Genomic DNA, 14,063 nt, shown 5'->3' on the forward strand with positions numbered 1-14,063 from the left:
TTTAAAAAGTACATACTTAAAAGCCACAACTCTGAGCCAATAGCAGCGCTCCTCGTCTGTGACATCAATTCTATGCGCCGCGGATCCACACACGACACCGGCTTCGTGTGATTTTTCTGTCGAGTTGAAATATGTCAACTGTCCAAGAAGTTGATGAATAAGCTCGCTTATCGGTTGCATTAGTGTCTAATTTTTATTATATTTAGTGTGTTATTAGGTTAGTGCTGTTATAGTTTTATTTTATGATCCACGTGGGCAAATTGATGACATTTCGTGTGTGTTGTAGGTAATGACAGTGGTTTTCAAAGCATAGCCTTTACAGTTGTGTAAGACCTCCCTCAAGTCCGAGCCAGGATGAAGTGTCACTATGAGGTGCTGGGCGTTAAAAGAGACGCATCGGACGACGACCTGAAAAAGGCTTATAGGAAATTAGCCTTGAAATGGCACCCAGGTATTTGATTTCACTTAATCTGTTCGATAATCCATAGTCCCATATTAATATAAAGCTGTTGGTATCGCTTCATATTTGAGCCTGTTCTCTAACAATTCCTCAGCGATGATCTGTCAAGTCAAGTGCTGTTAATTATAGGACTTACGTCAGTTTAATCATGAAATTATGTAATAATGTATCATATTTTTGTTCTGATTCTAGACAAGAACTTGGATAACGCAGATGAGGCTGCAGAGTGCTTTAAACTGATCCAGGCTGCATATGATGTTCTGAGTGATCCACAGGAGAGAGCCTGGTAAAGACCTACAGTGCAACAAACCAGTGGAAAAAACAACACCACAATGTTCAGCAAATTAGGGCCCAGTGAAATTCAGTTTTAATGTTTTTTTTTTTTTCCAAACTCTATTATTTTTTACTTTTTAATTTTTTCTGGACTCTGATTTAATAGTTAAATTAACTGTATAGTAATCAAAAAAGCATGTTTAATCAATTGAAATCATGACACTTATACATATAAAAGTTTAACAAAAGTACATTTTTAGGGCTCTATGAAATGTTTTCTTTTTTTCTAGAATTCTTTTTTCTTTTTTTCCAAAATTCCATGTTTTCTGCTTTAAAGGATTAGTTCACTTCAGAATTAAAATTTCTTGATAATTTATTCACCCCCGTGTCGTCCAAGATGTTTATGTCTTTCTTTCTTCAATCGAAAAGAAATTAAGGTTTTTGAGGAAAACATTCCAGGATTTTTCTCCATATGGTGGACTTCAACAGTTACCAACGGGTCGAAGGTCAACTATACGGAGCTGTTGAAGTCCACTATACGGAAAAAAATCCAGAATGTTTTCCTCAAAAACCTTAATTTCTTTTCGACTGAAGAAAGAAAGACATAAACATCTTGGATGACATGGGGGTGAGTAAATTATCAGGAAATGTTAATTCTGAAGTGAACTAATCCTTTAATTTTTTGGACGTCCATTTTAATGGTTTAATCAAATTTATATAACGAAAAAGCATGCCTAAATCAATTGAATTCATAACTTTAACAACTTACACAAATTCTGTTTTAATTTTTCTGGATTTATGATTTAATATAAATTTATTATCAAATACTGTGGTAATCAAATGAAGGCATGAAACATTAACAATTTGTTTATTCTTTTAAAATGTAATCAAATGAAAGTTAAACAATTCCTTTTATTATGTTTTTTGGCAAACAAAATGCTCCACAACAGGAGTTAAAACTCCCAATTGTGAGAGAAAAAGTTGCAATTATCTCTTAAGTTTTTTATTACGTGACAGAAAAAAGCTTCCATAGGCTCCAGAATCCAAAATACAAATTGCCTTATTATAGTGCCACATAGTGTCAGGGACTGAGAATTTGCAAGGCATGTTTGTGATAACTAAAAATAAGTAAATAAATCCAGCTGTTCGAATCCATTCCCACCCCCATGGTTAGAGTTGTTGATTCTGTCCTGTATGGGGATCTTAATCAGGATCAGTTTGATAAACATTAGAACTTCCTTGTACAAGAAACGTGTGCACAGAATCAGATGGTGAGAAAATGCCCAGTTTTCAGTGAATTATTCATTCCAGTGTGTGTTTAGCTTCAAAGCCACAAACTCTTTCATATTCTGTGATTGATTCTGAGCAGCTCGAGCCCTCCGCTGCTGCGCAGTGTGAAATACTTTTCTACTTGGTTTTCTTCCCTTTTTTCTGAATTAAATTTTCTGAATTAAAAACAACAGTTCTGTGAGAATCATCCTCAAACATAAACTAATGTGTATGCACTTGTATATGGGTTAAATGCAGATGACAAATTCTGAGTATGGGTTACCATACTTGGCCTTCATGTCACGTCACACCACGTGCCACATACTTTTTAGTCTATTTGAGCTTCTCTAAAACTGACCCTGAGTAATTCTGACACTCTGACAAGAAGTCCTCCCATGTGCTTTCAAAAGATCAAAGCGTTCTTCAAGCTGCAGCTCTTTCATTTTGAGTATGTCATTTTCAGCTGTGGGGGTGCTAGTTAAGTGGTTTAAGGAGTAGTTCACCCCAAAATTAACATTTTGTCTTTTTTTTTTTTTTTTTTTCCTCACCCTCCTGTTGTTCCGAACTGCTTTGTTTATTTCATTGAACACAAAAAGATGAATTTTGAAACTAAGCTGTTTTCCATATGGTGGTATGGATGGACTACTTTTGTGGAGCTTTTTGACAGAAGTGACAGAAGTGGCGACTGCTGTTGTATACAAAAGAGCTTCTTCAAAATTCTTCTTTTGTGTTCTATGGAAAAAATAACAGCATATGGGCTTGGAATGACAGAGAAGTACTGAATGCAATTGTTGCAAATTCTGCTTATCTACATGGTCTAGCTGCCAAACAAAAATATAGATTGGTCAAAACTGTGTACTTGTACGAGTATTGGATGCATCTGCAATGGGTTGAAGATTGCAAACAAATTAGTAATATAATATTAAAAATATAATTATATTAATATAAATTTAAAAAGTTTATACTTGCAGCGTAATACATTGCTTTCCAGTTTAAATGAATTTTCTGTCATAATTTCTATATAAATTCCAGCTTTTATTACAAATTGAAAATATATTGCAAAACTACTTTATTACATTTGTTGTAACTTATATTAATAAAAATTACTGTTGTTTTCTGACACATTATCTCTGTAATATATGGGACTAAATACCAGTAATACTAATCATTTTTTGGCCGTTAGTATACAAAAATGGCTAGTTTAAATAAATATTACAGTCTTCATTTTACATCATTAATAATTAATTGTTGTTAATATGGCTGTTACTTTTATTTTAAGGTATGATAACCACCGAGAGGCGCTGCTGAAAGGGGGAGTCAGTGGAGAGTACCAGGACGACAGCATTGATCTCGTGCAGTTCTTTACTGTCACCTGTTACTCGGGTTATGGAGATGATGAACAGGTAAATATTAAAATGTATTTTTAGAATATGTATAGAAGCTTGTTTCTGCCACAGAATAAAAAATGAAAAAGGTAAATGTGACTTTATCTCACAATTCTGACTTTTTTTCTTGTGATTGCGAGTCTATATCACACAATTCTGAGAAAAATCATCTCACAATTCTGATATATTTTTCTCTCAATTGCGAGTTTATATTTTGCAATTCTGACTTTTTCAGAATTGTGGACTATAAACTTGGCAGTGCAAGTTAAAAAGTCAGAATTGTGATATATAGACTCGCAATTCTGAGGAAAAAAGTCAGATTTTTTTATTCTGTGGAAGAAACAAGCTTCTGTACATATGTCTGCCATTGATATTAAAGGGGGAATAAAAACCCTTAACCAGTAGGTTTCCTGCTCAACATTTGCAATTACAACTTACTTTGCCAAGTGGACGCCTTCATGTACCACTGGAGGGCAGTAGAAGTTCATGCTGAAAATGCCCTGCAATCCAAGTCTTGCTTTCAGTTTGGAGTGATTCAGATTATTAATTGTAGAAATTTATGTATTATGTGTTTTAATAGTGCAAACTCTTTCTCTTTTTATCTCTGTAGGGCTTTTACACTGTATACAGGAACCTGTTTGAGTCTATCGTAAAGGAGGAGATGGAGCACAGTAAAGATGAAGAAGATGAGGAGGAGGAGTTTCCCTCATTTGGAGATTCTCAGAGTGACTATGACACTGTATGTAAACACTAGCACACAACATTACAGCTTTTAAAGGGATAGTTCACCCAAAAATGAAAATTACCCCATGATTTACTCACCCTCAAGCCATGCAAGGTGTATATGACTTTCTTTTTCAGGCAAATACAATCGGAGATATATTTAAAAATATCCTGGCTCTTCCAAGCTTTATAATGGCAGTGAATGGGGGCACGATTTTGAAGCCAAAAAAAGTGCATCCATCAAACGTAAAAGTAATAAAGGCCTTCTGAAAATATCAATGGAAAATATCCATATTTAAAACATTATAATCTAAAATAACTAGCTTCCGGCAGACGACCGTACGCATACGCTTAGACGCCTCACGCGGTTCAAACAAATAGGGCTGTGCAACAAACTCAAGCTCCTCTTCTCTTTTATTGAAATCCTCTGACATTTCTCTTGAAAATTTCTCATTTTAGACTTCTAATTTGTGACCAGTGTTTTGTTTTGTTCTATCCTCTGCGCTTCCACGTTCGTCAATACATCATGCGTCAGGTCAGAGGTTACTCTTCCGCCGTAAATCGATGTGTACGGCCGTCTGTCGGAAGCTAGATATTATGGTTAATAAAGTTTTAAATATAGTTTTTTAAATTTATTTTTTTATTTATTTTTTAACAAAAACCCATCGCTTCGCTTCAGAAGGCCTTTATTAACCCCCCAGAGTCGTGCGGAGTTTGCTTCAAAATCAGGCCTCCCATTCACTGCCATTATAAAGCTTGGAAGAGCCAGGAATAATTTTTAATATAACTCTGATCATGTTCATCTGAAAGAAGATGCCATATGAAAGTCATATACACCTAGGATGGCTTGAGGGTGAGTAAATCATGGGATAATTTTCATTTTTGGGTTGACTATTCCTTTAAATGATTTATACTACTGTTCAAAAGGTTGGGGATCATAAGACAGTTTAAGATATTTATAATGTTACAAGATTTCTATTGCAATTAAATGCTGTTATTTTAAATTGTAATAATAATTTACAATGTTAATGTTTTTACTGTATTTTTGATCTAATAAATGCAGCCTTGGTGAGCAGAAGAGACTTCTTTCAAAAATATTTTAAAAATCTGACCGACCTCAAACTTTTAAACAGTACTGTACATGATTCGGACTCTTTTGAGCTGGCTCTTTTTAGTGAATCAGAAAAAGAAAAAGAAAAAACCCTCAAAAATCAGTCTGTTGTTAGTTTCAATCAGTCTAAAGACACAAACTTCTTTAAGTACTCATAAAATTGTTATTGGAATCTTTAAAGAATTGGAATCTGAACCAGATTAGTTAATATATCTATAGAAAATTGAACAAGTCTTGAAACAGAAGTAATCTATAGACTGTGTTTGATAGAGGAAAGCCATTTCTTTTTGATTAATTATTTAAAAATGCCTCAAACTCATTAGTTATAAATTTATGAATTTTTAGACTACAGAAGAGTATGCATTGTGTTTGTTTTTAGAGATATGTGTAGATTGTACCATGAAAATACTCCAACATGGCATCAGAGTTCTTTAGGGGCTCTAGTGCATTTTAGACCTTTCAGCCAAATGAGACTGTGGATTATTAACTTGGCTAAACTCAAAAGCATTCCCATCTATAAATACTTGTCCAAATAAGCTATTACAGGTAACAGTAGGACGGCAGTATTTCGTATCTGAAAATATATTTCAGACTGTTAGATAAAAGAGGGGGAAAATCTTGACCGAAGACTTCACATTTGGTTCAAGCTATCCAGCATTGCTTTTATTCGTCAAGATGATTTTTTTCCGGGGTCTGAACGATTAGATTCATCCACTCCAGTTAGAAGTGAAGGCTCTTAAGTGATCTGAACCATTTCCCTTTCTGGTGTGGCTCGTACCTGCACTTTACCTAATGGAGGTTTGGGAGTCATTTGCCATTAGTGGAGGCCTGCAAGAAGCAGATGTACTGAGGATGACTCTACAAGCCTCTTGATATTTTTGTTAAAAGGATGAAACATCCAGGAAGTTTATCCAGAAAATCTAGTTATATAGTATTATGTTCTCTTAACTTTTTAAAAAAAAAATCTGAATAATTATCTTTATTTGTCTCCCTGGTGCTCTCAGGTTGTGCATTTATTCTACGGCTACTGGCAGAGCTTCTGTACACGCAAAAACTTTGCATGGAAAGAGGAATACGACACGCGACAGGCTTCCAACCGTTGGGAGAAGAGAGCCATGGAGAAAGAGAACAAGAAAACCAGGGACAAGGCCAGGAAAGAGCACAGCGAGTTGGTGCGGCAACTGGTGGCCTTTGTCCGAAAACGTGACAAGCGCGTTCAGGCACATAAGAAACTGCTAGAAGAGCAGAATGCAGAGAAGGCCAAGAAAGTTGAAGAACTGAGGAGAAAACAGAAGCTTAACCAGGCCAAGTGAGTAAGATTAGCCCATTTTATGGGGCTGGGTGATATTTCGTCCATACAAACGGTAAAAATGTGTCAAATGGGAGAGATATTTAGTTATATATAGATAGCTATATAGATATAGTCACCACAGTCATGTAAAACCTTGAAAAATGAGGGAGCTTTTTTTTTTTTTTTTTTTTTTTTTAATAAATCTCTTATGTTCAGTAAAGCTGCATTTATTTGATCAGCCATTTATTCCAGTCTTCAGTGTCACATGTCTCTATTAAATCTTTGACATGTACAATCAGAGTGAACACTCAGATCTGCATTGGCATTGCTTTGCATTGGCACTGCATTGAAACGCACAGTATCATATCATAATTTTTTTGTGTTACAATACAAATATTCATATTATCACAGAAGTACTGGGATAAAAGTTTACAATTCATATATAAACACTGATGTCTATGGTGGTGATCAGAATTACCTTTTGAAAGGAACATGGCACTTCAAACGATTGCATCAATTACATCGTTATGCCACCAGGTGGCGACAAGTGACTTAAAAACGTATTTGTCATTGTCCAGAATCACCCCCTATACCCTTAAAAAGGAGATTATTTGAGTGAAAGACTAGAAGGGATACAGCTACGGACACTGGGTATGCGCAAAATTAATATTGGGTCATTTAATTACTGTATTTGCATTATTGTAAGGGTAGGTTTGGGGTAGGTGTAGTCATTAATAAAAAAAACAATAATCTGATAACTAGCAAATGAATTTACTGTTATTTTATTATGAAATTTTGCTTCGCTTCTGGCCGTCCCTTCTAAACACAACCATTATTTGAGGGGACAGCCATTTGTAATGGTGCCATTCCTTCAAGTTGACTATATTAGTAAACTAATGAAGAGAATAGTAAATGAGGGTATAGGGGGTGATTTTGAACAGCAATTTAATCATTTAATCAAGAAATTTGTTTCAAAAACACTGATTCATCCAGTAATGAAACAAGTGAAGTCTTTATGAGTAAGTTATTGAATCATTCATTCAAACAGATTTTTTTTTTTTTTTTTTAAATAATTCATTCAGATTAATTAAACATTTTAAATAGACCATATTAACAAAATATAGACTTCTGGTAATCTATACTCCATACTAGTTTCATTAGACCAAATAAATAATTTTGGATCTAACAGCATCCAAAATGAATGGCATTGCAAGGGTACAAAGTACAGTGAGAAGTGTCTGGTGCCCACAGTGAAGTTCGGTGTTAAGTAAAAACTGCTTTTCCACAGTTGGGCCAAACCGTTCTCATTGCTTAACCATTTCATTTCGTGCTGAACCAGCCCAGATATTTAATATGCTGATATATATATATATTGATTGTGTGCCATTAGGCTGGCGGAAGACTATAAGGAACAGAGTTGGGCCGCCATGTCAGAGCTGGAGAAAGAACTGCAGCAGATGGAAGCTGAGTATGGTCAAGTGTTCGGTGATGCATCAGAGAGTGAAGAGGACGAGGAGGAGGTGGAAAACGGGCAGGAGAGGGCAAACATAGACGGGGGAGGTGAGTTCTGATGATGTACACATTTATACTTGAGTGGATTCTGGGTACAGGAGGTCACGGGTTCAGGGACCAGTCAAAGGTTCAATGCACATTTTATCATTTTGAGACTGAAAAAAGTTTAGAAGGCTTAAAAACAGTCCTGCAACACCCAAAAAGCCAGTTGTAAACACACCCTCTCAAGCACATGTTGCTATTTTAAACCTATACAGTGACATTCAAATGTTTTTAAGTGTGACATCAGTGTCCAAATACTTGTAGAGGTCACTATATAAATAGACCGGACAAGTCAGAGCTGTGATTCATGATGCAATAATACACAGAGCATCACCAAGTCATGAAAAATACCTCAATCATACTGTAAAACATTTGTGAGTAATGAACGGAACGTATCTAACAGCTGCTTGACCTTTGTCAGATGCAGTGCAGGCAGATGGTGCCGCGGAAATGGACGACTATTATGATGACCTGTATTGCCCTGCCTGTGACAAATCTTTCAAATCCGATAAAGCGTGAGTGAATGGATCTCCCACACGCACTGTTCTGGGAAACTTTCCTTCCTCCTTACTTCCTCCATCACCTCAATGATAAACATGTTGATTTAAATTTTTAAATCTCACATTTTTAAGTCCGCCGCTTTACAGATTAATAAATTATGTAATTTTTCATTTCCGTAGTTGATTTACATTTATAAAGTATAAATATTTACACTACCATTCTACATTCTGCTTTTTTTTTAATCTCTTCTGCTGACTAAGACTGCGTTTATTAGATCAAAAATGCAGTAAAATCAGCAATATTGTGAAATATTAGAATTTAAAATAACTGTTTTCTTTATAATATATTTTAAAATATAATTTATTCCTGTGATGCAAAGCTGAATTTTCAGCATCATTACTCTAAATAAATAATTTCTGATCGATCCTTCAGAAATTATTCTAATAATGCTGATTTGCTGCTCAACAAATAATTATCATTATTAATTTTGAAAACAGTTGTGCTGTTTAATATTTTTGTGAAAACCATGATACATTTTTTTTCAGTTTTCTTTGAAATAGAAAGTTCAATTGAATGGCATTTCAATATAACTTCAAGTAGAAATATTTTGTAGCATTCTAAATGTATTTACTGTAACTTGTGATCAATTTAATAAATACATTTTTTTTTTTTATTAATTAAAAAAAAAAAAAATCCAAACCTTTGCATGGTAGTGTAAATGGAAATGAACGTAGACATTTAATGATTAAAAAAAATTTTCTCAGGTGTGTTGTTTTTCTATTTCAGCCTATGTTTTATTAATTTATTTAATAACCACAAGCAAACGGCATGTTTTTAGCTAATTTACTTGCATTACATGTATATAATGCAGCAGTATAATTAGTTTTTCTCATATCAGCATGAAAAACCATGAGAAGTCCAAAAAACACAGAGAGATGGTGGCATTGCTACGGCAACAGCTGGAGGAGGAAGACAAGTCGCTGAGTCAGAACTCTGTCGAGAGAGAGGAAGAGGACGATGATGATGATGGTGATGAACTTGATGGCACACAGAGACAAAAGTAAACCTGGAGATCTGCTCTTCGAATATAATTTGTTTGCTTTGCTACTATGGTATTTCACAATATGTGCCTGATTTATAGACGTCTACTGTGAACATTAATGAAATGCTAATGTAAAAAGATTAATAATAATATTAATTAATATTAATGTTAAAATAAATAGGATAATGTCATTGCTAAATTAAAAATGCAAACATTTTATTTATTAGTTATTTATTATTGTTTTTCATATTGTCTGAAATTGTAATAAATAAAGGAGTTTGTAGAACATCTATAAGTTTGTGTACTTAAACGAGGCTTCTGGTGGCATTATTGGCTGTTCCTGTTCACTGATTGGTTCATTTGATTACAGATTATCTAAAAGGCAGAAGAAAAAGAAACGCCAGCAGAAAAACGTAAATGTAAGTCACTGAAATCTAACCTCCGAACCCCTGAAGTATTTGAATTGACTAAATTTGTTCCAGTAAAATATAATTTTTTTTTTTAAATACGGTTGTTCTGTAGAATCTCCCAGAAGAACCAGAGATGGACAGTCCAGTTCAACAGTCCACAGAAGAGCATCCCCCACCTGCACCTGATTCAGGCAACAACGAGGACACCCCTGTCCCCTCTGAGGACCCAGATGAGAATCTAAAACCAGAGGGATGTGAACCCACAAACCAAAAAAGGTGCCTGTTTAACAAACCACCAGTTTAAAATGTTATGTTGTTGTAAAGAGCATTATAGGTAAAGTCCTCTGTATATTGATATGAACTGAGATTAACTCTCAATATCACCTTTTACAGCTCCGCAAAGACAAAAGGGAAGAAAGGCGGAAAAGACTCTAAAAAGAACAGCAAACCACATGGAGGTGTAGAAGTTGCACAAGAGGTGTGTGTACTAGCGTTAGCATGTGTGTGTACATGTGAGCAAGCAGCCACTCCTCTGTGGCCTTACAGCTGTTTTATAATCATCATCCAGTCATGTACAACTTCATATGACTTGTAAAAATGTGATTTTTCCATCAAAATAAAAGTTGATGGTTAAATCAAGCAATTAAAACACCCATGAATATTAGTATTATAATTTTACATTTGTAATGTCAAATAAAAGTATAATATTCTTCTTAAATACTATTTTTTTTTATCTTTATTTTACAGTGAAATTTAGTTTTTTAGTAATTATATTTTTAATAAGTATTATATATCAATATGGCTATAAAATTCTACTACTAATAATTATTATTACTATTATTTTATAGCCATATTGATATATAATCACAAAAAATTCTGCAGCCCTACATACAAGCACAGCAGATTTGTTTTAAAGGGTTAGTTCACCCAAAAATGAAAATAATGTCATTAATTACTCACCCTCATGTCGTTTCACACCTGTAAGACCTTCGTTCATCTTCTGAACACAAATTAAGATATTTTTGTTGAAATCCGATGGCTCAGCGAAGCCTGCATAGCCAGCAATGACACTTCCTCTCTCAAGATCCATAAATGTACTAAAAACATATTTAAATCAGTTCATGTGAGTACAGTGGTTCAATATTAATATTATAAAGCTACAAGAATATTTTTGGTGCGGCAAAAAAACAAAAAAACGGCTTACATACTGATAGCAGATTTCAAAACACTGCTTCATGAAGTTTCGGAGCGTTATGAATCTTTTGTGTCGAATCATGATTCGGATCGTGTGTCAAACCGCCAAACTGCTGAAATCACGTGACTTTGGCGCTCCGAACCGCTGATTCGACATGCTGATTCATAACGCTCTGAAGCTTCATGAAGCATTGTTTTGAAATCGGCCATCACTATATAAGCTGTTATTTTTTTTTTTTTGGTGCACCAAAAATATTCTCGTCGCTTTATAATATTAATATCGAACAACTGTACTCACATGAACTGATTTAAATATGTTTTTAGTACATTAATGGATCTTGAGAGAGGAAATGTCATTGCTGGCTATGCAGGCCTCACTGAGCCATCGGATTTCAAAAATATCTTAATTTGTGTTCCGAAGATGAACGAAGGTCTTACGGGTGTGGAACGGCATGAGGGTGAGTAATAAATGACATTATTTTTTTTTTTTTTGGGTGAACTAACCCTTTAAGTACTCACCCTCATGTCGTTCCAAATTAAGATATTTTTGATGAAATCCAAGAGGTTTCTGATCCCCAACGTAATTACTATCATTCAAGGTCCAGAAAAGTAGTAAAGACATTGTTAAAATAGTCAGTTATTCATTATTTTTGTTTTGTTTTCGCGCACAAAGAGTATTCTCGTCAAATTGTGTAGCCCTAGCTTGGAGTTAATTATCGCTCTCTGAAATGTCTGTCAACAATTTGTGGTAGAAAAGCTTTATGCAACTTTTTCTCTGTTTTATTTCTTCCTGCTCCTTATAGAAGGAAGTCAACCTGCGCTGTGTGACCTGTCAGTATGAATTTGCCACCAGGAACAAACTTTTCGATCACCTGAAGACCACAGGCCATGCCACTGCCCTCTCCTCCAGTAACGCTGCCCAAACATGCAAGAAAAAGAAGAACAGATAACTGAGAGGCAGACTGAAAGACTGAAGCCTCTGACTGTACTTTTGTCCAAAACACCTTATTTGATGACATGCAGTTTTGCAACCATCAGGGAGTGCGTTTATGGGCCTGTGTGTCTTTTTGTCCCTATGAGAATGAATTTGTGCCCCGTGGGCTGACATTTCTTTTGTAATGCGACATATGCCAAAAGATTTCCCTAGAACTGCCATTTATTCCTACCATAATTGACACACAATCTGGTGCCTCACAGCGGCTCTGTAGGTGAATGAGACTTATATTGAGTAGACCATGCAGATGTTGTTTTTTTTTTTTTATTATTATTATTTTAGGAGGTTAAGAATTATCTTGCTGCTAATGATGGCACGTTTTTACGTAACGTTTAGTTGCATTTTCATAGTGGCCATTCCAAACTGGTAACCTGTAAAAGGAAACATGAGGAATAAAACTCTACTGGATGTTTTGAACATGGATGTTTTTGAAAATATTTCACAGAGCTTTCATTTTATTGGAAATGTTTTGGAAGGTGGAACTGTTTGTTTGGAGAAATATGCTATGAACCGCAAAATCTCACAACAATGTTATTATTAGTAATAAGACCATTGGGTTTAAGATCACAAAGAGGGTAAAAGCTAAACATTTAAATATTTTTATTGTACCATGTGTAATGGATCAGCTGATATATAAAAAGGCTTAGTGTTATGCAAAACAATACCAATGGATTTCCAGGAAAGGATCTCAAAAAGAACTAGAAAAAAGCAACAGATGCTTATTTAATAAGCAGGTTTAAATGTAATCCCCTCAAAACTCTACAAACATGCTTTATGTATTTATAACTGTCATTTTTAGACACGACCCTGCAGTTGATGTATATGTAAAAAGCTAAGGACATTTGTAGAAATCTTTAAATGTTGTTTGTCTACAAATGTGCGTTAGTCTTTATTTAGCATTGCAAGAAATCATTTCGTTCAATACTTTCGTTCACTTTTTTCCAGCCCTGAAAACAATGACCTGATTGAAAAGGTAGTTTGTACCAAATTATGAGTGAGTTTGTTTGTTGCATAAGGAAATCTGTCAAGTTCTATTTTGACAGTATAAAATCATTTGAAAATTTGGCAAGATGTATCTGTACCTGTAAAACAACACAAACCTGTTATACCAAGTATATCATGGTTTATTGTTAGAAGATAATGTTGAGATGACAATAGTGTCAAATATATAATGAAATCATGTCAATGTACCAACTAATTCTGTTAAATTACTTATATACTATATTACATTAAGGTAAGATGACTAGAATTATTCACGTTTTTCTACATTTAATTAAGATGTTTGATAAGCCAGTCTCCTAAAAGATTTGACAGTAAGACCTGGTCCCAGTTTTTGAAACTTCCTGAAAGATCTGATTCAGGCCAAGTGCTTATAAATACTTTGTGAAGGTGTCTGAAGTAGTCTATTCAAATCAATTACTAAAGCGAGAGGGGGTCTGATAAGAACTGTTCTTGACATATCGCTCTCATACATTGTGAGTGTGAAAAATGTGTTAGTTGCCTTTGGTCTTTAGATTCAACTGCCCAAACCTGTTATGTAATGTATAATTCTCCAGATAAAATATGAGCCAATGTGTCTTCATCATGTTCTGCGTGTCTTATCTTCTCTCCATATAGTTGAGCACTGCCTGGTTGAATACAGCGAGGAAGAAGTCTGCGTCGTCTTTAGTAATGCACATAGGAGGCTTGATTCTGAAAGTCTGGAAAAGAACAGGTGGAGTGGGATATTTGAGAAAAAGTATCATGCGCAAGACTAAGATTGAAATATTTGAACGTGAGCTTTGAATATATAAATTAAAGCATTCTGTGTTGTCAGATTTAGTCACAAAAGTGCTTAATTTTCCCAAATTGACCCA

General features: G+C 34.7%; 2 protein-coding genes across 5 annotated transcripts in view; one reads left to right on the forward strand and one right to left on the reverse strand.

The window, feature by feature from the left end:
• The first annotated feature begins 51 nt into the window (after positions 1–51).
• Positions 52–12,624, forward strand: LOC127525088 (dnaJ homolog subfamily C member 21). 3 transcript variants are annotated; one of them, XM_051917324.1, is made up of 13 exons: positions 57–217; positions 287–451; positions 653–746; positions 3,282–3,405; positions 3,998–4,126; positions 6,226–6,530; positions 7,903–8,072; positions 8,488–8,581; positions 9,466–9,627; positions 9,980–10,028; positions 10,132–10,295; positions 10,413–10,497; positions 12,017–12,624. In XM_051917324.1, the coding sequence occupies exons 2-13, from the start codon at positions 355–357 to the stop codon at positions 12,161–12,163; spliced, it is 1,620 nt and encodes a 539-aa protein (XP_051773284.1). In that variant the 5' UTR covers positions 57–217; positions 287–354; the 3' UTR covers positions 12,164–12,624. The 3 variants fall into 3 exon arrangements, with proteins under 3 accessions (XP_051773285.1, XP_051773283.1, XP_051773284.1); XM_051917325.1 differs by having other exon boundaries at positions 52–451; positions 8,494–8,581; XM_051917323.1 differs by having other exon boundaries at positions 53–451.
• Positions 12,434–14,063, reverse strand: part of LOC127525089 (alanine--glyoxylate aminotransferase 2, mitochondrial-like) — a 19,321-nt gene continuing 17,691 nt past the window's right edge. Inside the window, exons 14-15 of one of the 2 annotated variants that reach the window (XR_007933249.1) lie at positions 13,738–13,907; positions 12,434–12,578 (exon numbers count right to left, since the gene is read on the reverse strand). Coding sequence is in view for 1 of the 2 variants with exons in the window: in XM_051917326.1 (XP_051773286.1) it covers positions 13,806–13,907 (102 nt within the window). In the remaining variant the exon portion in view is untranslated. Of the gene's footprint in view, positions 12,579–13,310; positions 13,908–14,063 lie in introns of those variants that run through there. The other variant, XM_051917326.1, reaches the window with a different exon arrangement.

This window comes from Ctenopharyngodon idella, chromosome 13 (genome assembly GCF_019924925.1).
Source record: "Ctenopharyngodon idella isolate HZGC_01 chromosome 13, HZGC01, whole genome shotgun sequence".
NCBI classification, from domain to species: domain Eukaryota; kingdom Metazoa; phylum Chordata; class Actinopteri; order Cypriniformes; family Xenocyprididae; genus Ctenopharyngodon; species Ctenopharyngodon idella.